The sequence below is a fragment of the Eleginops maclovinus genome, chromosome 13 (genome assembly GCF_036324505.1).
Source record: "Eleginops maclovinus isolate JMC-PN-2008 ecotype Puerto Natales chromosome 13, JC_Emac_rtc_rv5, whole genome shotgun sequence".
Taxonomy (NCBI): domain Eukaryota; kingdom Metazoa; phylum Chordata; class Actinopteri; order Perciformes; family Eleginopidae; genus Eleginops; species Eleginops maclovinus.
Genome location: NC_086361.1, coordinates 19,415,095 through 19,439,436, shown reverse-complemented (window position 1 = coordinate 19,439,436; position 24,342 = coordinate 19,415,095). Strand labels below are relative to the sequence as shown.

General features: G+C 41.4%; 3 protein-coding genes across 4 annotated transcripts in view; 1 reads left to right on the top strand and 2 right to left on the bottom strand.

The window, feature by feature from the left end:
* The window catches only part of nhsl3 (NHS like 3), a 36,835-nt gene extending 32,799 nt beyond the window's left edge, over nucleotides 1-4,036 (bottom strand). The window contains exons 1-2 of the mRNA XM_063899214.1: nucleotides 3,908-4,036; nucleotides 2,898-3,289 (exon numbers count right to left, since the gene is read on the bottom strand). Of these exons, the coding sequence (XP_063755284.1) occupies nucleotides 2,898-3,129 (232 nt within the window). The 5' untranslated portion in view covers nucleotides 3,130-3,289; nucleotides 3,908-4,036. The remainder of the gene's footprint in view (nucleotides 1-2,897; nucleotides 3,290-3,907) is intronic.
* Nucleotides 4,037-14,346: 10,310 nt separating this feature from the next.
* sync (syncoilin, intermediate filament protein) lies at nucleotides 14,347-18,171 on the top strand. The gene is made up of 6 exons (XM_063899521.1): nucleotides 14,347-14,433; nucleotides 15,490-17,008; nucleotides 17,098-17,312; nucleotides 17,428-17,635; nucleotides 17,753-17,877; nucleotides 17,955-18,171. The coding sequence occupies exons 2-6, from the start codon at nucleotides 15,551-15,553 to the stop codon at nucleotides 18,001-18,003; spliced, it is 2,055 nt and encodes a 684-aa protein (XP_063755591.1). The 5' UTR covers nucleotides 14,347-14,433; nucleotides 15,490-15,550; the 3' UTR covers nucleotides 18,004-18,171.
* Nucleotides 18,172-18,480: 309 nt separating this feature from the next.
* rbbp4 (retinoblastoma binding protein 4) lies at nucleotides 18,481-23,133 on the bottom strand. 2 transcript variants are annotated; one of them, XM_063899522.1, is made up of 12 exons: nucleotides 22,893-23,133; nucleotides 22,139-22,289; nucleotides 21,912-22,057; nucleotides 21,568-21,741; nucleotides 21,288-21,406; nucleotides 21,031-21,191; nucleotides 20,799-20,925; nucleotides 20,579-20,656; nucleotides 20,379-20,455; nucleotides 20,155-20,212; nucleotides 19,934-20,044; nucleotides 18,481-19,358 (listed from the first exon to the last, which is right to left on the bottom strand). In XM_063899522.1, exons 1-12 carry the CDS (start codon nucleotides 22,906-22,908, stop codon nucleotides 19,296-19,298), a joined length of 1,281 nt encoding a protein of 426 aa, XP_063755592.1. In that variant the 5' UTR covers nucleotides 22,909-23,133; the 3' UTR covers nucleotides 18,481-19,295. The 2 variants fall into 2 exon arrangements, with proteins under 2 accessions (XP_063755592.1, XP_063755594.1); XM_063899524.1 differs by having other exon boundaries at nucleotides 21,288-21,403.
* Between the last annotated feature and the right edge of the window lie 1,209 nt (nucleotides 23,134-24,342).

Here is a 24,342-nt window from a genome sequence, read left to right as displayed (position 1 = left end):
AAACGAGAGGAGGATAGAAAGTTTCTCTTTCACTTCTCTCACTGTAATCTGTTTGGCCATCATGCCAATGTTTTCCCAAAACTGGAACCTATCATTCTGAAATGGTCTCTTGACTGTTATTCAATATTTCGTATATTACTTACTTTTTAATCAATGTGAGTGGCATCGCCGGAGTACATTTTGCATTATTGTAAAGGAATGTGTACAAGATATGGTATCATGAGAGCAAAGACAACACAGTGTCTATTGTTTTTGCTCCAGAATAATGATAAAAAAAAGGGGCACTACAATGTAAAGAAACAGAATCAGAATTCACATTTGGATGCATTTAATAAGTACTGCACTGATTAGCAATTAGGGGATGATTTCAGATGTAAATGGTAAAATGGTAAATGACTTGTAGCACTTTATCCAGTTTTTCGACCCCTCAAAGCGCTTTACATACTACATCTCATTCACCCCATTCACACCCATTCATACAGAGCAGTACACTTTTGCTCTAGCGAACTACATTTCACACACATTCACACACCGTTGGCCATGCCATCGGGAGCAAATCGGGGTTCAGTATCTTGCCTAAGGATACATCGACATGTTGACTGCTCGGGCTGGGATCGAACCCAAAACCTTCTGGTTGAAACACGACCGCACACACCTCGCAGCCACAGTCGCCCCCATGTAGCTCAAGTCAGTGGTTCCCCACTATTTTTGGCTTATAACCCCTCTAAAGAAAAGCAGCTAGGGCCCATGGTCACATAATCTGATTAATTGTATAAAACAACACTTAATGATTCTAAAATAGTTGTATTTGTTGTAAATAACTGGGGACAAACCAACCGTCTCCTGACCCCTCAGACTTATCTTGTGACCCTTTGGAGGGACCGAGCCCCTGTGTTGCGAACTAAAACTATTTGGATAACCACATTTTCAAGTATCACAATAGGACAAGTCACTGCTTGAACAGCTTGTGTCAAAATGAAACGCAATGTTACACTTTTGCAAAGACAAAGTGATAAGATACAAGGCCTGATTGTTTCACTTCATATACTATCGAGCCTGTATTGGTACATCCAGTACATACAGTTGTCTTTCAACACACTTCTGCTTTGTCTTGTCAGGGTTTTAAAGTCACTCAGCGAGTTCAGGGAGAATGAAGCGTAGCATAGGAAAAATGGAAGGTGCAATGAACCAATTACTTACTGGTGGAAAAACAGGCTTTCTTCCTGTCACACTATCTGTAGTCTGAAGGAGACAAAGTGTCAAAAGGAAAAAGCAAGACAATCCCAACCTGACAATTTGTTTACGCTCAGAGGTGAAACAGAAAGCACCAGCTGTTCATGTTGGAGAAATAAGGAACAGACTGTTCTGTCACTAGATACAGTGTAGGAAAACAAGTCAACGATGGCTGCATCAACACAAAACACCTTCCGTTTTTTTTACTTTCAGGGTTCACTGATCAAAATAAACCTTTTAACCAATGGTAAGCAGATCTGGAGATACATTAGGACCCCCCTCTGGTCCATCACCATCAGCATTAAAACAAAAACGTAAGAGTTATTAAAAAGAAAACAACTGAAGGTCCCTTCTGAAGTGCCTGGCTTCCGTGATTATCTGCATCTGTTTTTTTGGACATGCTCTTAAAACATGAGAGAAAAAGCCCAAAAATATATTTCCCACACATTCTTACTATCAGCCTTTGGCCACATCCTCTGCTGGGGAATTATTAGCCCTACTGCTAGTTCATCTTTGGTTTCAAATGGAGTCACTGTCTGTTACCCATCCAGTATTTAAAAGTCTCCAAAATAAAAAACAAAACCACAATGTTAGGCATAATAAGGGATCATGGAAATCGTTTTAGGCGGAAGGAGAAAAAAACCACAAGAGCCCAGAGACAGAATCTGGATTTCCAAGAGTTGTTGGATAGTTACTACAGTAACACACACACACACACACACAATGACAAAAGAGAAAGGGATGGCTTTGGAGATGGAAGAAAAACAGGAAATGGGGACCGAGGGTAATCTCTGTGCTGCCGACCAAGCAAACGCATCAGTAAACAGAAAGAGGGATTAGACCGCTGTGTCAGTCTACGTGTGTGTCACTTTGGCCATTTTACACATGTACAGACTGATGATAACCCTGATACCTTTCCCTCTTAATCCAAAAGTCAACACATTTATCTGAAACATCATGACGAGACAATCTTTGTCATGAGAGACAAAACAACAGAATTATACAGTAGAGCCAAACAAGTGACCTCACCTCACCTAACTGAACCTTAGGAAGCAATATCCATCCAACTGTTATTAGGGACAGACAATTCTGTCATTGGTATCAGGCTTTCTGTAGATGATGGATTGAAGAACTGTTTTGACACATAAACCAACCTTGGCCATTTTAATAACAAACAAAATACCTTTCCTGGAGGGAGAGTTGCTGCAAGGTCAAATATTTTTGCAGTTAAGCTAACATCTTTAGTGTTTTATCTCTTAAACCTGCATCTTTCTCCACTTGGGGGCAGAACAAAAAGCTGTAAACACAACACTGAGATACAGTACATAACATTATGCGTTGTTATGGCAGACATATTAGCTAATGCTTGTTTATTTGGACTGCCAGTAGATATTGGGGAAACATAAACATTCATTTTACGTCTTTTCTGATAGAGTTGCGGGGCATAAAACCCAACAATGAGCTGAAAGACGAAATTTTGAAAGAAAAACTGAATTTTTTTCCTTCAACTCAACTTTAAATGAGTCTTTTTCATAAGCGAATATTGTAAATTCTCAAAAGTCTTGACCTAAATCTTGATTTATGTCTTATGGACGCTCACTGTCTAAAAGCATCTGCTGAGCACCTAAGCTAACATAAAAAGTATTATGTCTTGACCCACTCACCTTTTGCAGGGTCATGATTCTGAAGTCCTTGCTTGGCATCCGTCACACCAATTCCAGTTGGGTTCAGCCCATTACCGAGGCCCTTCTTCTTCCGGCTCCCTTTTAACCAACCGAAGGCCTGTCCCAGGGAGCTACCCGGCTTCTTCTGCCCACGCTGAACCCTTGCCTCCCGGGCTAAGATCTCAGTGACGTCCCTGGGCACCAGGTCCCCTGTAGACCTCCTCCGGGACATCTTGGAGGTTGGTCCTGGGAGTTAAAGTATCGGTACCTCCACCCGGATGTCTTCTTTGGGAACAAGTCACAGGATCTGAAACCTCCCAGCTCTCATCGGTGTGACAAAAACCCTCAGTCCCTCTTTGGCCTCACTCTCTGTTTTTCCTGTGTGTCACCACCTGGGACAACAATGAGATAAGCAGGATGAGAGGGCGAGATGGGAAGACACAATAATAGGTTAAAAATGAAACCCAGAGGGAGGACAGAGTGAGATGAGAGAGCAAGAATGAGATGGCAAAAAAGCAGATTCATTAGAATAGATTAAATGGAATAATTCAAACTCACACGGGTTCTTATAGAATAAAATATTCAGAAGACAGCAGCCTACATGTTCACCCTATCAAAAGCATTCCCACATTGTCCTACAAATGTTCCCCTCCACATTCGGACTCACTCCCCCCTTTTGTATTCTCTCATTTCTGTGTATGTAGAAGAGAAGCCCCAGGGAGGAAAGCTGGACCTCTGCAGAGTCTATGCGTGTGTTATTGTGTGTGTGCGCATGTATGTGTGACATGTGGTTCACATCAGCAGAATAGTGTGTAACGCTGAGTTGGAGAAGAGAAAGAAGTTCAATTCAATAAAACTAGCAGTGGAAAAATACCTGCACACACAACTCCTATGTTTTAGTTCTTTAAGACTTGTTTAAAGAATGTAGATGCACTTCAGCTGCTCAGAGTTAGAAAGCAAGAGAGAGTTTTGCTGTTAAGACAGACAGTACATAACGGTATACAACTTACTCAGTGATCGAGAAGTCCTCTCCTTCGTTCCCCCTCTTTTCTCTCAGCCTGAGAACAGCTTTTCCAAGCATGTGTGTGTGTGTGTGTTTAGCAGAGTGAATGAAGCTCCATGCTCGCTCAGTCCCTCCCTCCCTCCCTCTGTGTGAGAGCCAGCCTCTCCTCCCACCTCTCACACTGTTGTTAGGATTTGGCCATACCATTCCAGTATTAGCTGCTTCTTCTTAAACTGTATTTTAGCCTCAGCTTTGGGTCCTTCGCAGAGGTCATTCATAGTTACTTTTCCTGCTGTTGGCTTTTCTGTTCGTCTCTTCTGCTAGCCTCCTTTCCGGGGATCAGGTGCAGTCATCCCAGTCTCCCTCAGGAAGGGAACCCCTGGGTCATCAAGCATCATGGTGGATAGGAAAGAAATATTCACCTTTTGCCAGTAAATCTCCAGATAGATGAAGGCCTTTGTGGAGAGAGCCGGTGATTTTGCTTTTTCTCTTTAAGTTAGATAAAAGGGTTAAATCTGAGGACAAAGCTTCCTGGAAAACTACTGAGCAGTTCAGTGTTGGAAGCTGGCCTGGCAAAGGTGAAGAGGTTCAGCAGTTTTTTCTGCAGATAAGAGGGAGTGACTCTTTCCTGTCACTGTGCAGCCAGGTGGAAACCAACCCCCACCCCTTTTAAACATGACACAGACAGACAGACAGACAGACAGACAGACAGACAGACAGACAGACAGACAGACAGACAGACAGACAGACAGACAGACAGACAGACAGACAGACAGACAGACAGACAGACAGACAGACAGACAGACAGACAGACAGGTGAGGCGGGTCACAAGGGGCCAGTTACCTTTAAGTGATGTCTAGTTCTCTAACACAACATTCAAAATCTGTAAGTGAACTAAAGTGAGTTTCAAATTGCTCAGTGGTGAGGACAAAACAAGCTGACACAGTTTGTGTGTGTGGGTGTGTGTGTGGGTGGGGGGACACTTGTCAGAAATGGGTGGAGTGCACATGTGGGACTGGCTCATCTGGTTTGAATGTGGAGGAGAGTCACTGGGGTAAAAAAAAAAGGGGAAGCAGAGGAATTAAAGGAGTTCAACTTAAGCTGCATTTACACCACACCAGGAATTGTCGAGAATAGCTCTGTGGTTTAACTCAAAGGGATTGAGCGGCGATTTACATATTTGTTCCTCCTCATGGTGGGCTTGTGAAATGATGGATTGCCGGTTACATGGTCGGCCACTTCAGATGGTTTTATCCAAATGGCTATTCTGTTTCAACTTTATGCAGTTGCCAGCTAGGTTCTTTTTCATCAATTTCCTGCGCTCCCCAAACCCCAAATGCTATTGTCAAGCAATAACATACCCTGTCTCGCAAACAATAATGTTCACTTACATTAATATATATCACTTGGGTATTAAAAAAGCACTGCAGAACTTACCAAAGTTATCCAGAGACACTTAAATAGAGCAGCCAAATTGGTTAGAAAAGATTTTCAGCAGACAAATTACTGAGTAGTTCGAATCCACGAACAAACAAGCTTTGACATTTCCTTGGTTTTAGTTTTCCCAGCTAAAAGAAAAAGCAATAAAATACAAGTTTTTCTGGACAAATGACATATCCAACAAGGAAAGCGTGTATATCTGTTATATAATGTGTGACACAAGGTTTGCTTCCATTATAAGTGACCTATGGGTATTCATTTAGCTTCCTGTGATGAGACAGCTAAATTACCTGTCCGTTGAGATTCCTGGGATAATTCCGGCACACGACCTGAAGATATCACTGTCACTGTTCTTCTGTACGCTGCAACTTTAATGGCTTCATTCCTGAACTAGATCACATACCGGCAGCCTCGTGCTATATCTCATGAGTAAACATTACAGAGAATCGTGTGGATCCTTTTCAGTCAGGACTGGATTCATACATATGGAGTAGATTATACAATTAATATTGTGTTGAATGTGCGGCAGATTCACTTTGTGAGAAGTATCAAAAATGAACGTGCTTTTCCCCTGAATAAAATCTGACCTGTCTTCTACGAATGGATGATTCATGATGTTTCTGTGTGGTTGTTTTTCTTCACTGGGGGAATCCATACTGTGTGCGTGTACTGGTGTGTTGGGAGGGGTTCACGTGAGTCATGGTTTAGTTCACTCCGAACACATTGAAATATTTCAATGTTTCCATGGCGATACAATCGAAAACAGCCGCCCTCTGTATGTCTGAGAGGGAGCTGCAGAGGGTCTGTACATTTGCAGAAAGAAGAACAAAAATAATTATCAGCCAGAAACGTTAGAGCCTTCTGGGGAATGTTTACCCAATCTTCCCCTCCTCTGTTTCTTTTCTCCCCAATCTCCACTTTTCTAGCTCAACTGTGTAAGCTTCATTTGCTTGCTATGATGGCACGCACACACTACTTTGCAGGCATTAATACTGCTTGTAAAACAAAAGGTCAAACAAAATTGATCATCAAAACACAATGCAAACCACTTCTGGACTGAGTTAGAAGGGAAAAGAGACTGCCGCAAAAGCTCTGGATCCAGCATTTCTCTGTGCATCAAACTTAATTCTCTATAATCTGTGGAGAACAGAGCAAGAAAGAGAATCAAGAATCATGAACACATGACTACAGGGACTTACCAGTCCTTGTTAAGTATGGATGATGAATATTGCAGAAAAATACGGCAGTATCTGGAACACTGCGTGCATATAAGACATAGCAACTACCCAAAACAAGTTCAGTCTGAAAACAAACAGCCAACACAAGTAGAGCCAGGAATATGTAGTATTAGAGTGACAAACTCAACTCAAAAGTTGACAAAACTATTTACACAAAGGCACCGATATGAACCTAAAGGTAGCGCTCAAGAAGAAGCCGAGGGATCATCAAAACCAAGGGTTGGATGGACCAACAATTGAGTCATGTCACTGGCATGACTACATTTTAATCTACAGTAAAAGTTTCATCAAAGAACTCTGTACTTGGAATTAACGGTGTGGCAAATTTACTATCATCATTGACTACACGGTGTAGTTGAACACTCGATTCTGATTGGTTGATTCAGAATATGTGACAGGTGGTTAATCCAGTAGTACAGACTGCTGTCAAGGACTATAAAGACCGTTGCTAAGGAGGATCAAGAAAGAGAAAGGAAAATATGTTAAAAGACGGAGCGCTGGACGTCAGATAAATCACCAGAAGAAGACAGACAGGAAGTGAACACTAACAGGAACACGGTATGGACTCTGTAGTGTTTAAGGACTTGTTAGTGGATCAGAAACTGTAAACAGACTTGAACAGTTACAGAAAGCCTCGATCAGTGCTGTCGTAAAGTGGTTGTTTTCGCAGTTCCAGCCGTTGGTGCGCTGTAGAACAGAGTTTTTTTTTCTTCTTAAAAGATCCTGACACGATATGTAACCGGTAGTTCAATTATGGTACTAATCCAGTAAGGAACATATGCATATAAGATACTATTGTCCCCTAATGGAGTTTAAGAATAAAGCTGACATAAATGATTAACAACGTCCATAAAACCTTGCTCAAGAGCATTTGAGGCCGTGAGATTGACCAATCACACGGTGAGCTGACAGCAGCATCACAAGAGCAGCTGGACCTTTCTGTCGATGACCTGGGTGTATGTGTATTTGAGTTTGTGTTAAGGCAGGAAGTCCGTACTGCCGGTTGGGATAAGCTCTGCTCTCTCGGACCAGTATTATCGTTCCCGACCTGCCTTTGTCTGGCCACACACACATTCTTTCTGCACTGACTGCTTCTCTGTGTCTGTTGCTCTAACAACAGCATAACATATTGAAACTACATTGAAAAAGAACCCACCAAAACATGTCTCAAATGCACTTCTCTGTTGTTATGTTCAGATACCTTTTTAAAGTATGTAATTAAAAGGGATAAAACTGAACTAAACTCTCCAAAAGTTACATTCCACAGTCCACTATTTATACAGTCAAGGCTGGGAGGGGTGGCAAGAGAGGTTGAAAGAGGAATGAGGACAGAGAGAGAATCAAGGCATGTAATAATAGTTTCAGAGGAAAGAGGGAGATGTTCCAGGTTGAAACTCAGCTGTGAAACACACAGAGGGGACTCGACAGAGACAGCTTTGTCTCACCAGCCCACGACTAGAATAGATGTCAGTCTCTGTTCACAGTGAGTTCTGGTTGGAAAAGGGGTAGGGAGAGAGGAATGAACAACTCAAAATTGTGAAAAAATGCAAAGAAAAAAAAGGAGGTTAAAAAACGATCCTCCGACTCTTCTGCACTCCAGTTTTCCCCGTCCAGACATGTTTGGCCCTTGGTGTTAGGAGAGCCATTCACTGTCCCTACCACATTCCTCTGACCTGCCTTCAACGGAGGCACAAAAAGACTAGGTAATAAGGTTGTGAGAGGAAGCGGGAGGTGTCCATTTCATTGCCTTCTTACGGAAAAGGAGAAAGCAGAAGAAACATTGTTGAGTCATGCCTCTAGTGAGAGATGAGGAGGACAGGAAAGAGAACATGTGGGTTGAACCGGCTGAAAATCAAGCTGTAAGTGTTGGCTGTTGTCTGTTTTATGGCGCCTGTAGGGAACAATTTTGTCCAAGAACCAGACGGCCTATACTAGGGCTAAAGGAGGGTCAGTTTCTTTCTTAGCTGTGATTTTCTACCCTAAAACCAAGCAATATCCTTCAGACACTGCAGTTTGTGAATCACTCTCTCTTGGCTCTCTTTCTCTCAATCAAACACATTACACAACATACCAATAATCCAAAAACAATGCAGTAATGTAAACTATATTTATCGCTATCATGACTTCTCCTTCAAACAACTGTTTTGAAGCTGATGCTAAACACACTTTAGTATCTGATGTAGTGCCTCGAAAGTAAAAATGTGACGGAGATACTCAAGAAAATGTAATTGAGGTGTCAACCCTGAATTATTTTGTCTATCTGTCTGATACTATCTATAGAAGGGACGAGGGGTGGGATCTCCATGTGTGTGTAACCCTGTCATAGATCAGCTTTCTGACCCTTATGCCACCCATCAAATTTTACGAGCCAATCATTGTTTGCTTCTGCCCCGACACGTTGAAGATGGACTGTTGAAAGTTCTTGCTTTAGGTTGACATGACCCTTTTCTGGACATACATAAATAAAATAAACTTTATAAATGGTCCATTACATCCACACTGGTGTAAGTACATCCACTCTTGTGCTTGTACTTACATAATAAAACTGAGTAAGAGCAAACCTACAAATCCCTGTGTTGATGTTCGGAGTGGACTGTCTGCACAGGGGACGGCAAAGTATTTCCCAGAATCCAAGAGTGGTCAGAGCCAAAACACACTGGCTGTGTACAGAGCCATCTGGCTGGCAATTCATATACACACAAAGATACACACTCACACACTAATACACACAATTTACTCAAATAAAAGCCACATATACTTAGGGCTTGGATACACAATACTTTTGTTTAAACAACCTTGTTCATGACTACTGTCTGTAATTGTTGTCTCTTTCTTACTCCCTCTGACATTTGTAGTTTGAATCTAACCTAATTAAATATCTGTAACTATGGTCCACATATTAGGGTTTGTTCAAAATCCACAAGTTACATTTCTATTTATTTCCTGTAAAAATATGTATTCTCATTGACACATTTTATAGTTATTGTTATCATACTGTACATTTTACATAACAAATCTACTAAAAGCTGCATTTAGACGTGAAATATATTGCTTTTTTAACTTCCATACATCCTTTAATGCAACACAACATTAAAAATGTTACGTTAACAACTCCTTAAAAGAACGTGACATGAAATATTTTTGCAGCAGGAATTCCTGCGAGGGTGTGGTTGCTGCTGGGTTGTTTGGGACTGGACAAAAACAAGCCACAAGTTTCCACCAACCATTTCTCTTTCTTTCTTTTTGTCTCTCCCTCTTTCCATTTGCAGGGGAACTATCTGCCTGTTTTCAATCACTCAGGGGGGTCGTTTAAATTAAGCACTGACGTGTGTCAGCCAGGAAACCCGAGTTAACCTCTGTTGAATCTTTATAAAAATAACAGGTTTGGCACATGCACAACATCTAATTAGGAAAGCTGAAAACAGAAACCGTTTCTGAAAACAAAAGCGATACAAAATATATTTGTGCAGTCCCACTCTAAGGCTGCTGGGAGTGCGTTAGGACCTATTGACTCATAGCAACATTAGCTTTACATCTACGTTTCAGATGTTTGGGTTAACAGCGAGCTTCAGGTGAAGACTGTCTTTATGATGGATGGTTTTGCTAAAAGTGGCACCAGCTACTGGGTGAGCCTCTGCTGGAGAGAGATGAGTAAGACCAGTGGAATGCTACAATTTATACTGACTAGTGTGGTGGATAATATGTTGATGTACTTACTGGAACCAAGTAAGACCTACTTGTGCTAATGTTGAAACAAGACCATAAATCTACAGCCATGCAAGCAGCTCTGTAGGCGTACACTGAAGCACAGGGGGCTTTGTGATGGTAACAAGTGGGTTTAGCATTTGAAAAAGCTAACAATTAGTGCTATAATCTGATTGGAATTAGTTTCCAAGTTAGGATTGGACTTTTTAATGATGATGGCATAAAATAATGAATTAAATAATCAACAATAATCCAATTCCTTCTGACGGGGCCATGAATGTTTGTACAACATTTCTTTGCAATCTATTTAATAGTTGTTGGGACAGTTCAGTCAAAACCAGCTATGTCAATCTCATTGTGGCAATAACTGGAAAGTCAGGGGGTTTTCAAACTCGGAGGGTAAATTGTCTGGGAACCATTCATGTCTGTAAAATAAATGTGTGCCAATCCATCAAGTAGATATTGAATTTCACAGGAGATGTGAACACTTTAACCTGGTGGTGGCACCAAAGAATAAGTCTGGATATTTATACCCAACTTCATGGCAATCAATATAATAGTTGTCAATATATTTAGAACAAAGACAATGAAAAGGTTGGGGAAATTACAGAAGGAAAGGTCAGACGTTCAGCCAAGTATGTATGCTGACAGCATTTCTTAAAGCGACTGAAAAATACATCTGGCTCTTGCGACACTGACTCTGCAGTCACTGAATCCTCCCACAAAGTCCTAATGTCAGTGAACATAGGAATATTTATGTTTACACACTCATACACAGAAACAGCCTGTCCAACTCATAAACAAACACCGATATGCTAACCAAGTCAGTGGTTGAAGATTTACAGATCAACATTGAACATCTCCTAATGATATAATTGTTATCGCTGTAAATATGAAATCTGTCAACTATGACTGAACCATAAACTGAAGCCACAGTATGATTGTCACTGACTGAGCATGTGACCTGTCAGCTCTTCTCTCTATATCAGCTGTTTTCATCTGCAGTGTCTCTTCATGGGAACTGGTTGTGACTTTGTTATGGTGATTTCATGTTTTATTGAACAATAAATCACAGTCAGGAATACCAGATAGAAAACCTGGACTCTGTCTCCTAATTCGGTGTAACTTCTCAAAAACTCTCAGAAGTACAGAAGTAACCTGGTTGGAAAATAAAAGGCTAATTGAAGCACTGTGGGAACAAGCTCTGTGTCATTTAAAGGGTAAGTGTGTATGTCATACACACATCTTTAAATAGAGAACATTCTTAATCCAGAACAGTGGAAAAACACACTAAAGAAGGACACACGGGCCCCCTCCTTTATTATAGCAAGTGATCCCTTAAGACCATGAAAAGCCAACTGGTACAAACACTGGGTGGCTGACGACGGTAAGAAGATGGTGGCTGACAATTATGTAGCAGAGGCACTCTCTTTAAAGTAAACACACGATAAGGTCACTGTCATTAAAACACACTTAGCCACAGTGAGACAATGCTTTATGGTGCCCGACGTGACAGAAGCCAGGGAACAACAAAGTGAGAGGACGGAAGTAAGAGTTTGGAGGTTTATAAAAACTACCTTTCAGAATCACACAAAAAAAAACTGCAACCACTATGGATCACCCATAGGCGCCACTTTTAGATTAAACACAGGGTTCCCTTCCCTCAAATACCCTTGGAAATATAGTATTATAGACTATGGAGACTATGAGAAGTCCACACGTCAACAAAAGTTTCGTAAAGTTGACTTAACAGGTGATCATAAAGAACGATCATATATCAAATAATACATAAAAGACTGTTTGGTACAGTTTGTTTGTCAATTCTGGACCAAGACAAACTCCCCTGCAATCCCTAAATGACAATAAAAAGGTTTGAAAATGAAATAATATAAACCTACGAAACCATTTCCCCAATATACCAGAGTGATGGAAAGAAAAAAAAACACTGATGAGTTCAGCTGGATATGAGAAAATAAAAGATGGAATAAAAGAGATACAGGAGAACAGGGAGGACACCCTGATGTTCTGGTGAGTTTGGACAGTACTGCAGATTGGAGCTAACACACCGGTCCAAATGAATGTCCAGCATATGGTGCGTCTCAGTGGGGACATTCAGTCGTCAACCACAACGCCCTCTTAAATATTTGGTTTCCCCCGTTGTCCTACTTCACACCCACACTGATGAACTACATCATCTATGAAGGAAAGCACAGAAAAGAGACTGAAAAGGTGATTTTTATGGCAGGTAACAGAAAGTCTCTCTTTGGAGTCCATTGGCTGTGCTTCAGGTTTGAACAGTGTGTTGAAACAGTTAATCACTCGACATCATTTTATCTAAATTACTGTGTTTCTCCCAAGGACTAGACCTGCCAAAACAAAGAGTCACCGTGGTCAACAAGGGTGATTTAGATAAACATGACATCAATTCTTGAGCACAAGGGATGTAATCTAGTCATGGAAACACTGATGCAAAATCTCAGAGGAATGAGCGTCATTGTTTTATAGGGTGTTATAGGGTAAGTGCAAATTAAAGTATATTTAGTAAGAATGATCGTTCTCTGAAGTGTAATTTCCAGAAAACTGATCTATTGTTTTGTTCCTTTTATATCACAAAGCAGCAAAACTTGCATACATCATTCACCGTTTTCACATCTACATCACTTTGTAAAAGCAAGAATTAGCTTTCAATGAGACATCTGATAATGAGCAAGATAGACAAACAATAAGTGAAAAGTAATCTTCAAAAGCTTACAGTAACTCTGTAAGAGGTCATCATATCTTTTCAACAAGCAGATAATATGTGTGCTGTTATATTAGATCTTAAAACACTATTTAATTATATGAGTTGCTGTATTCACATATAGAAAAAACCTACAGAAAGACAAAGTTAAAAGCATGAAGGAGTTTCTGAAGTAAGCAATTTTATCCAAGTCAAAGACCCTCATCCTTTCCTTTTATGTTAACATTAGGATGAGTTGAAATTAAACAGTGGGGCCATCTAGTGGTGTCTGAGTGCAATATACATTGAGAAATATTTAAAAATAGTCCTTACTGAAAGGTATGACATATGAACAGTAAGGCAACACATACAATCAATAAAAAGGATGTCAAATGAATAAAAAAAACTGTCATTAACAAAATAAAGTTTGTTGTAAGAGCAAAAATGTTCGGTATGTCACAGTTTCTCCACTGATGTCTGTTTCTCAACATTCCACCTCGTCCATCGTCTCCTCCTTTATCCCTGGAACATTTCACCCTGACATCTGCCCCATGTGTTTCCCCGTCTTTGACAGGCCTGTCTCATCCTCGCTGACCTCTCCTCAGACTACAGAAGAACACCTGTGGTCCATTGTAGGGGGTCAGAAGTTTAGGCTGAAACCAATCCTCCCATAGGAAGTGGCCAGAAAAGTGAGGGCTGCTATTTAGAGTATTTTAAGACTCGATAATGAGGAGGCATGGGAGGACTGCTGGAGGCATATTCTCTTTCATCACAAACACACACACACACACACACACACACACACACACACACACACACACACACACACACACACACACACACACACACACACACACACACACACACACACACACACACACACACACACACACACACACACACACACACACACACACTCATAAACAGCCACAATAAATGCATCCAGCTGGAACTCCACCAGTCAATCTGGCAATCCAGCGTTGAAATCTGAGAGACGTTTTTCAAACATTTTCAGTCAATTATTCAACTGTAGGTCTAAATACAACCTTCAGTTTGGTGGGATGGAGGATTTCTGATGATAAATTATACAAAATAAACGTGTTACATGTGGTGAGAAGGGGTTCAGTATAATTCTTAGAGATTCATTTTGAGACAATCTTTCGTGTCTCTGGGGTCGAAACAGTCTGCAGTGACTCCTCTTTCTGCCAGCAAGTGTTTATTAATAAACCTAAACAGAACTGAGGTAGTCATGGTCACACATAGCAGTACAGTGACTGAGAGAGCGAGGAGGCTGGGTCAACTGTCTTTACTCCCCCCCTTTGCTAAATTCATGCACACACACTGCTCCCGCTCACTCTTTGCTGTCGTTTGAACCTCAACTCATTTCAACGGATTCACCCTGAGGATAACGGCGAGCAGATACACACGAAGTAAGTGGATTATTATTTCATGTTGACATACGAAGGCTTGTGTAATGTGGTTGATCAAATTTGAACGGAAATCCCTGAAGAAAAGCAAAACACTAACCATTCATGCAGCTTTTAAACTGTGAACTAATGTAGCAGTTGCACAGTTAATACATGTATCACATGAAGCTTGAAAGAAAGATACTCTTTATATGTTAAATATATGATGATTAATGGAAGTAAGTGCTCACAATGCTCAGCAAATATAGGCCAGTGCTGTTTTGGGTGCCCGAGGTCTAAAGGAATGTGACTTGTGCCCATGCCTGTCCTGCAGCGAGACAGCTGATGACTTTCCCAGGGCTTTAGTCAGCCTTGCAAAGCACAACGACATCCATTCCTGTGTGTTTCAGTACTCAGCATTATTTTTTCATGAGACCTTGTTTGACTCGGAAGATGCATCTAGAATTTTGGTCTAGAAGAATTTTGGCGAAGAAACAGCTGCTATGAAATAAATCACACTTGTCTCCTATGCCCTTTTTTCTACGTTACTAATCCGTACCGATGACAGTATTGGGTCAATTTGATCAATCTACCCTTTGAGAGTCTCTGGATAGTTTTTGGCAAACACCTCAAAGGGTGAAATTACAGCTCCATTATTCACCAGGGAAACACTCAAATGCCCATCCATCGGCACACTGACATGTTATGATAATCTGCTCTCTAATGTAATCTGTATAATGCCACTTGTTAGTTTTGTAAGTGTTTATATAAGTAGTCCTGTGGTGTACATGTAGATGCAAGAGCAGGCTTGTTTGAGGTGTGTTTCTGACCATTGCCAAGCATTCAGTCAGTCCCTTTGGGCATCTAGCGTTCCAGGACAGCTGCTGGTAGCTTACCATCTGCTAAAATGCCCCCCTTGCCCACCTCTACGTGTCATCAGCATGACTTACACAGCTGTCTGGCCAAAATATTAAACCAGGCATAGTATTTCTGACTTGCAACACGACCGCCTTGACCTACAGCCACCATGTCTGATATGTATTAGCTAGGATCAGTAACGTATTCATGTTCTTTTGTTAGGGGATGGGACACTTGTAAAGGAGACTCTTTCATCGGAAGAGGCTACAACGAGGCTTAACCAATGGAGGACGATCACATTTCATCACCTGGGCTCAGGCCTCTTTTCATTAAAGAAGAGGATGCAGATCCGAACATAAGCCTCATGGAACAAAGTGAATCTGGACTCACCTTCGCAGGAACACAGGTGAATCAATCATCTTTAATCAAGCCATACTTGCAGGAGATGGATGGCTTATTGAAGAGCTGTGAAGAGCTCACTGGTCTCTCTTTTGGCTCTCGATTCAATGAAACAAGCCTGGCCGAAACATCTTATAGCCACAGCAGAGAGGAAACCAAAGTAGAGAGCCACGGGGAAACAATATTTTCTCCCCAAGCATATCTTTCCACAAGCTACATTGACACACACATGGACGGGTCTGGAACAGAAGACCAACCAACACAAGACCAGTCGCAGATGATGGGCACCATTGACAGGTGTCAAGTGACCTCAGGAGATTTGCACCAAAAAGCAATGCCTCTCACTTCAGCAGGAAAGAAACTGAGTGAAACCATGGTGGAGTACGAGGGTCAGCTGTTGGGGATGTTGGCTATGTTGGAGAGCTGTATGGAAGAGTCTGGGATGGATTTTGAGCCTCAAGGCTGGGCTACAGAAGCAAGCCAAGAGTATGTACACATCAGTAAGAATCCTCACCGGGGTACAACACTGGTGCCCATTCAGCAAGAAAGTCCAAGGAAGTTTGAAACCCAGCCGATGCAGTTTGAATACTTGGTTGGTCAACATGTGGAGGACGATAAATCTCCAAAAAAAACAAGATATGAGGAAACAGTGGGTTCAGCAGGAAATGGAAACCAGAGTGGCCTCTTAATGGAAACACTGGAATGGCAAGACCAGGGTGCGCTTGATCCTCGGTTTAGGTTTTCAGGGCCATCAATGCCATTGGAGAGTAAAGAAAATGCTCCCATGTACTGTGAGGCGATGACAACTACTAATAAAGCCACATCTAACACATCAGACATAACTGGGATTGAAGTCAACAACACAGAAGTGGCTGTTGAAGACAGACAGGAGGATCTGGAAACTGGCATGAATGAACTTAGTGCTCTAGGATGTCAGATGGAGAAGTGCATAGAGGAGGTTCAGCAGTTACAGAAGAGGAGAAAGGAGTTGCTCATGGAGGTGCTGGAGTTGAGAGGGAATAAAGACACTGAGGAGGCGGAGGGGATCCATGAAGAGGAGACAGAAGAACAAATTGAAGGCAAGGTGGCAGAGCTGATCAAGGCACTGAAGAGGGAGGAAGAAGGGAGAAGAGAGGAGAGGAAAAAAGAGATTCAGAGCCTCAGGGAGGAGAGGGCAGAGGAGGAGAGGAGGCTGTGGAAGGTGAACCTGGAGAGGCAGGGGCTGCATGACGAGTTTAGAAAGTTAAAGAGGAGGTTGTTCTCCATGGTTAGGGACTGCGCTCACAACCAGGCCGCACTGAACACACAGCACCGTGAGGTGGAGCTGCTGAAGAGAGAAGAGGTAAGAAGAACCTCAGGAAAAGTCTTAATATGTGCAACACATTTCAGACAAAGACTTGAAGTAAAATTAATTGTATTCCCATCTTCCAGGAAAGGCTGCAGTCGCTTGTGCTCCAGCTCACAGAAGAGTGTTCCCAGCGGAGGGCAGCGCAAAATCAGCAGCTGTTAGACCTGAAGGCACAGCTTCATGCCCGGAGCGCCAGTCAGACCTCCAACACCCAGGATGAGCTGCAGCAGAGCAAGAGGCACTCCTGTGGAGACATCCAGCAGTATGTGCAGGCTGGGCTGAAAGCGCTGGAGGACAGGTGCTGTCTCCGTCTAGTACTGGTCATGATAGTTACTTTACTTTTATTTGATTACACTTCAAACACCGATCTTTCGTGTCTGACTCTTTTATCTGTATATGCTTTTCTCGGACAGGTATGAACCCATTCTGCTCACGTTGCTGAAGAGAAGGGAGACAACGGTGGAAGCGCTGGCGAAAGCCAGAGAGCAGGCACAAGAGATGAGGGCCCAGCTCAGACCCCTGAAGGAGGAGATCCAAAAGCTGAGTCTCCAGAGGGCTTGCTTAGAGGAGAAACTCAAACTGATTCACATACATAGGAGAGAGGATGTGGGGCAGTACAAGGTAAGCAAGATGGCAAATGGGTGTAAAATTAAAGGGAGTGGAGATCTATCCTTTTAATCGTGCATAAGTAAGACACAGGGATACACAAAGCTATAAGCTGTGCTATTTTTTTTAAAGGAGACAGTGTACTTCCTGGAGGAAAGCAGCCGAGAGCTGAAGACAGAGCTGAAGATTCAGAAGAGAAAAACCAAAGAGATAGAGGAGCTGAGAGACAGCCTAACAAAACAAGTTCTCCTTTACAGGTACGGTTTGGTATTCAGTATCATAATAATGAAATAGACCTTCAGAAACAGCTCTAAGGGAAACCTCTTTCTTACAGGACGGCCATTGAGGACCTCAACAAGCGTGACGACAAGGAAAAAACATGATTTTACGTTCTTGATTTTATAACTTTTTTTTGTTAGCAACAGTGAACTTCAATTAATGCACTTTACACACATTTAATGCTGTAGTTTTTAGAATAGTCTGTGAAGATTACCTAGACTGCAGCTTCTAGAACGTTTTTTTTATGAATAAAGCTTTTGTGTTGGTTGTAATCCAAGTGCAACTGATGGTTAATGTCTGCGAGATGAGCCGAGAGGGCTTCATGTACTTATACGGGCAACGGGGATGAAGATCTAAACAGTGGGACAGAGTAATAGAGTGAGAGAAGGTACGGCAGACAGGAAAGCACCAACACGTCACATCAGACACATAAAAGTGTCATGAGGTGTAACTGACTTTTGCTAAAAGGATAATTCAGGATTGTTTACTAAATACTTCCAAGCTTAGCAGGCCGGTGATCTTATAAACGAAATATGCAAGTGACACATTCATACTGAGAAACATTGACAAAGTGCACCCAATGACCAATGAAACACATTTTTATTAAGAATGCAATCACTGTACAATACAAAATATTGAACATCAAAAAAGTTCAAGCACTAATCTACATCACAACATTTAAATGATTAATAAAGGACTAGGGTGAGGGGAGCTGGGAGGACAAATGGGACACAACACAGATGTTTCTTTCTAAAATAGTTATTTCATCCGAGAAGCAGCAGGAGTGAAAATCAAGAACAACTAGGTGATGACCAGACTGAAGCAAGGGACGATGTGGTACGTTTTTAGGACCATTTCTAGGCTGGCATCTTTTGAAGTTACAGTAATTGGGCTGTGGATCTTGTCAAAAAGCTGGATGAATTTCCTGCAGTATTTCCAACTTTTGCAGAGGGAGCTTATAAGAATCTGTTTCGGTTTTTTTTAAACAGGTTGTTATGAATATTCCACTTATTGTGGGCTTACAGTATGATCACCATCTTAGGTTCTAGAGACGCGTTTAGTTTATCATGGAAAAAGCATTTGCTTCATTTCAGTACACAAGGGAGAGCCAATTTCATTACAAAAATATATATTTTATAGGCAATGCGAAAAAACACGAGTGAGATCCTTCCAACAATAAGTTACTCAGTTTAAAAGGAGAGTTCTTCACTATGAGTATTCGAAACAAGGTGTTACAGGATTATTTTCTTACTTGTATTTACAGGGATTTACAGCATACACTCCTCCACAGTAGAATAGAGAAAGGAAGGAGGGATAAGTAGCTGCATGGAAGTACAGAGGTGGCAGTTGGCAGTTTGTGATAAGGTTGCAGTTTAAGACACTCAGCAGAGAGAAGTTACACTGTGGCCTCGGGGTCTGTCGAACCCTCCGGATCTTCATCATTGTAGATGTTCTCAGCCTAAAATGGAGAATCAGTGGGTTAGTCATTTAGCCAAGGGTCCTTAAGATGTATTAACATCATCTTTTGGATTCTAGGACAAACACAAAAAGATCAACTTTGAAGCTTCAAAGAGCCACATAAAAAAAGAAATCAGTAGGAATACTGCTCTGCTGTGAGCTTTTCTGACTATTATCAAAGCACAGTGTTACAGAAAACACATAGTACTATAAAAGTGAAAGAAGGGGAACGGGTTAGTAAACTCACCATTCCTCTCTTTTGCTTCCTCACTTTTCCCTAACTGAATCACTCCAAATGGTAGATTTTCTCTTTGCAGTTAGTAGTGGAAATGTCAGGGACTACGCATCACTCCATTTCCCTGAGAATTCTTCGAAGCCTGCTCTGATTCAGGTTGAGGTTTTAGTATGAGATATGGAAACCGGAGAGCAGAGTTGCCTGCTGTTTGTGACGCAAACATGTTGCTGCAGAATTTATTATCTTCCACATGTTCTTACAATGTAAAACAAAGGAGTAGTCATGTTCTCTGCCTGTCCCTACAAACATGCTTTAATAAAATGTGGTTGAAGCTGTCTTACCATTTGCCAGACTTGCATAATGTTGTCTTCAGAGACCGAGCAGATGACCCAGGGCTCGTTGGGGTTCCAGGAGAAGTCAGAGATCTTGGCTGTGTGGCCTCCATGGATAAACTAGAAAATAGAAGCAAAGCCCCCCATGTTTATTATCATTATACAAGCTGATGTGAACAATAATAGAGAATCTCAACTTCCACAGTGAGACAGGCTTCAATGAGACTCACCAGTAGCTCGGGCGGGCCATCCTCTGCATCTTCTGGTGACTGCTCCTCTCCGATTTTACTACAAAAAAAACAATACAAAACAAAAGAGTTGAACTATTTGCAAACACTGTTTAACTATGACTAACCCCTACGTGAAGGGGATCATGTCTGGTAACCACAAAGGAGCCTGAATGCAACACAGCTGAATGTTGTGGACATCAGGGATAAGATGGTAAGTTGTTTACCTGAGGTCCCAGACGTTGAGACGGCGGTCTGTTCCACTGGATGCCAGGATGGTCTCATTATGAGGTGACCACTGAACCTGGAGTAGCCAATCAGAAAACACACATTAGGTGTTGATACTTCGGAGTTATAACTTTTAGGCATGAATAACAGAAAGTCTTTCATGAACCTGGACCAGTGTCATGATTGGTAAATATCCTACCTGGAAGATCTCATCTTTGTGTGACTCAAAGGAATGCAGCTTCAGTTTTAAGTTTCTCAAGTCCCAAAGAGCCACAGTCTGTGAGCGAGAGAAAAATATTTCACACACTGTAGTTGCAAAGTCAAGGAGTTACAAATGCATGTGAATTCACAGAGTTGCACCACACGCTGTAATTCAAACTAAATAGCATCAATTAAGATGTAGTGGAACATGACCTTACCTTGTCTGCAGAGCCAGAGGCCAGGATGAACTCGCTGTAAGGGTTGAATGACAAACAGTTGACTTCTGCTGTGTGGGCGTCGACAGCATGACTGGGTTTGGAGGTGTTGTTTGAACGAGTGTCCCAACTGAGGTAAAAAACAAAACATTTAATTTCAAAGACTGCAAGATAAAATGACTTTTCGGGGTTAACCGTTTCACCCTCCTGTAAGATTTGAGTGCAGGCTTCTTACATCATAAGCTTCTGGTCATCAGCTACAGATCCAAAGAGTGACTCGTGCAGCAAGTGCCAGGAGACGTCCTCCACCACAGCAGTGTGACCAGTGAAAATGGTCTTTGCCTCTACAATCTTACCTTCCTTCGGCACAGCGCTTATATCCCACAGACAGATTGTCTAAAACACAAACAGATCAAAATAAATTTGGTGACCTTATAAAACAACCAAGTTATGGGAAGCGTCTTGTTGCAATAGCAATAAAACCTGACTTACATGGTCATCTGAAGCACTAAGGAGAGAGCCGGACAGATTTGGATTCCAGGAAAGACCATAGCCTTCTTTCTGATGGCCTCTCAGACGAAGATCAGGGTGACACTCTCCAGACGCATCTACTGATGATTGCATTTATTAATTGTTTATTTATTTTGCAGAATGAACAAAAGCATACACTGTAATGAGGCAGTATAATTAGAAATATTTTCAATAAGTCCCTTCACTTTCAAAACAATATGCCATCCTAAGCAGTCGTATGTGCTGTGTGTGAGATACATACCTGGTTTGGAAGGGTGTTTGGTGTAGTCAAACACCAGCACTTCAGAGGTGGGGGTCTTGGTGGCAATGATGCAGGGGTTCTGGGGCATATAGCGGGCACGGTTAACCTCTCCTTCATGGTTGATCTTGATTTCGATCTCGATCTTGCCACTCACTGAGCCGAAGCCTCCAAACTCTGAGGGGAAACACAGAACACGTTTTCGTTTTTCAAAATAAGGTACAATTCACCCAAGAGCACCAGAACGGTTTCTCCAGTGGTCACTTGCAGCAAAGGAAACTGTTGCATGCATGTCACTTTACACAAATTGACTACTATCATTGACACTTATTTAGCCGGTAACCCACCTCCTTTTTCGCTGTCATAATGTGAGGCTTCAAACTGGGCGTCATCATTGGGAAGCTGAACACTGGCAATGACTAGGTGATTTTGCTCATCTGATGTATGAGTGCCCAACACCAGACGGTGCACACTGTAGTCCTTCCCCTCTGGCCTGGTAAGAGGAGAACAATTCTTGATTAGTATTGCCATTCATACCCATTGAAAGAGTGCATGTGTATGTGAAAGCATGTACCTGGAAACATCAGGCAGCCACTGGGCAGTAAGGCTGGGCCACTCTAAAGCATGGGTCATAACCAGGTCGTACAGAAAGGGGGTGTTTTTCTTCCAGATTTTGTACTCCTCATTTATCACCCTCTCCTCAACCGCATCATCAAACGCTCCAACTGAGAAGGATTACAAAAACATGTTCATGAGTTTTGAAATAGTTAGAAAACAATAATTCATCACTTGACGGATACGTGTATACGTGTCATTAACTGTTTCTGCTGGTGTAACATTACGGAAACTGTCGGTGTATCTCAGATCGTCAACACATAAATGATAGGTTATACTATGGTACATAATTAACAACTGTGTATGGTTGCATTTGCAGACGAAAAATATAACCATGGCCTGATTTGTGTTACGTACGTAGTACTAGATATCAAGTTTTCACCAACACAACAGTTAGCTTACTATGCTATCAAGATTATATTCTTGCTAGTGTTAACATACACGTTACTTTTGATAACGTTAACTGGGTCGAGCAAAAGGCCCCAATAGCAAATATGATGTACGGTAGACAACACCAAGGGGTGTGAAAACAACAACTGTAAACTAAAACGTAGATTATTACAGCATACAAGTCAAAACGCACCCAGCTATTGTTATGACCGCTTATGGCTTTGGTGCTACAGAAGCTAGCTGCTACCAAAGCTAGCCAGGTAGCTAATGCTAGCTAAAACATGTCAGATAACAACTGAAAACAATAAAAGCTATCAACTTACCTTCCTTGTCCGCCATTGCAGGTTTCTTAACCAGCTGATAGTCCACAGAAACCTAAGGATATTTGAGCTGCTGAGCCAAAAATCCTTATCTCAGGTTCTCCTTGTTGTGTGCCAGCAGAGCCCCGGTGCTGTTAAAAGCACAGTGAACAACGCTAAGCTAACAGCTAGCTAACAACCGACTGTGAGAGACGTGGGTGCATTCGCGCGCTCTCTCCAAGCGGGAGGGCAGTCCTTCAGCGAATCAGAGAGCAGAAACTGTAAAGGGTGCAGAGCAGCAGAGGGCAGCAGTTAAGCCAGAATTAAATAAATTCATAAATAATTAAATAAATACATATGTAAATAAATATGCCTATGAAATAAATACATATGGTAATGAAATAAATTCGGAAATAAATAAATAAGGCAATACATATATATAAATGTAAATTCAAATACATATGTATTTATTTCATGGGACTTTTATTTCATAATGCCACATTTATTTATTTCAGGGGACTTTTATTTACAATGCCACATTTATTTCACAGCTCTACATTTCCATTACTTATATTCAAATGAACGGGGTGTGGTTACCTCCAGATTCAGAAGTAAAATCCATTAACAATATATGTTATATTTATTATCGCTACATAAACTTTGTCATGCACATTTTATCCAAACAACAACGTTTTAATTTGTGAAATCTTTATTATTTTTAATTATTATTCTTATCTAAAAACAGAGGGACGATAGCTCATATAAGAGATTTCAAAGGTGTTTTATTTTGAAATTGTACATCAGAATGTCCTTTCTGAGGTGGAATCTTGAATCCTCATGTTGTTGAAATGTAGGTTTAATAGATAGATAGATATAGATAGATAGGACTTTTATTGATCCCAATTTGGGAAATTCTTTTGTTCCAGCAGCATTAGAAACATAGAGACAATACAAAATGTACACAATAAGAAATAGTAAAATATAACGATAAACAAAAACAAAAAATTATTTACAAATCTGAAGAACAAGAACGGGAAGTAAGAATGATACATAGAATGATTAAACAGGATTAATAATAATTTAAATGAATGTGGATGTGAATGTCCAGTGAGGTGTAAGTCCAGTGAAGCTATGAAGCAGAGAGTTCTCTGCCAGCCAGAGGAGATTTATTAAAAAGAGTTATTGCCGTGGGCAGGAATGTTTAATGTAATGAAATAAAACGCCTCCTAAAAGAAGTGTGGGATCGATTTTCCAGGTGAAACCAAAACGTTTGAAACCTACTCCTTTTGATTTACAGTTTTTCTTTGCAAGCTGAACAGTCACATTGCATGGGGGAAAAAGACAACATGCCTTTTCTTGATGGCTATTGGTCGACTTGGAATTTGCATTTGGAGTATGGGGCTTTCTGATTGGACGCTTAAAGTAAGATGATCTCTCATTGGCTGAGGGTGACGCGGGACCTTCAATGGCATAA

Excerpts from the sequence above, each read along its gene's own strand:
- sync (XM_063899521.1), top strand. The coding sequence starts at position 15,551 with ATGGAGGACGATCACATTTCATCACCTGGGCTCAGGCCTCTTTTCATT. Across the intron at positions 17,636-17,752 it reads AGGATGTGGGGCAGTACAAG|GAGACAGTGTACTTCCTGGA; the intron begins GTAAGCAAGATG and ends TTTTTTTTAAAG. Across the intron at positions 17,878-17,954 it reads AAACAAGTTCTCCTTTACAG|GACGGCCATTGAGGACCTCA; the intron begins GTACGGTTTGGT and ends TCTTTCTTACAG.
- rbbp4 (XM_063899522.1), bottom strand. Across the intron at positions 21,192-21,287 it reads TTAGTGCTTCAGATGACCAT|ACAATCTGTCTGTGGGATAT; the intron begins GTAAGTCAGGTT and ends TTTGTGTTTTAG. Across the intron at positions 20,456-20,578 it reads ACAAAGATGAGATCTTCCAG|GTTCAGTGGTCACCTCATAA; the intron begins GTAGGATATTTA and ends TGGCTACTCCAG.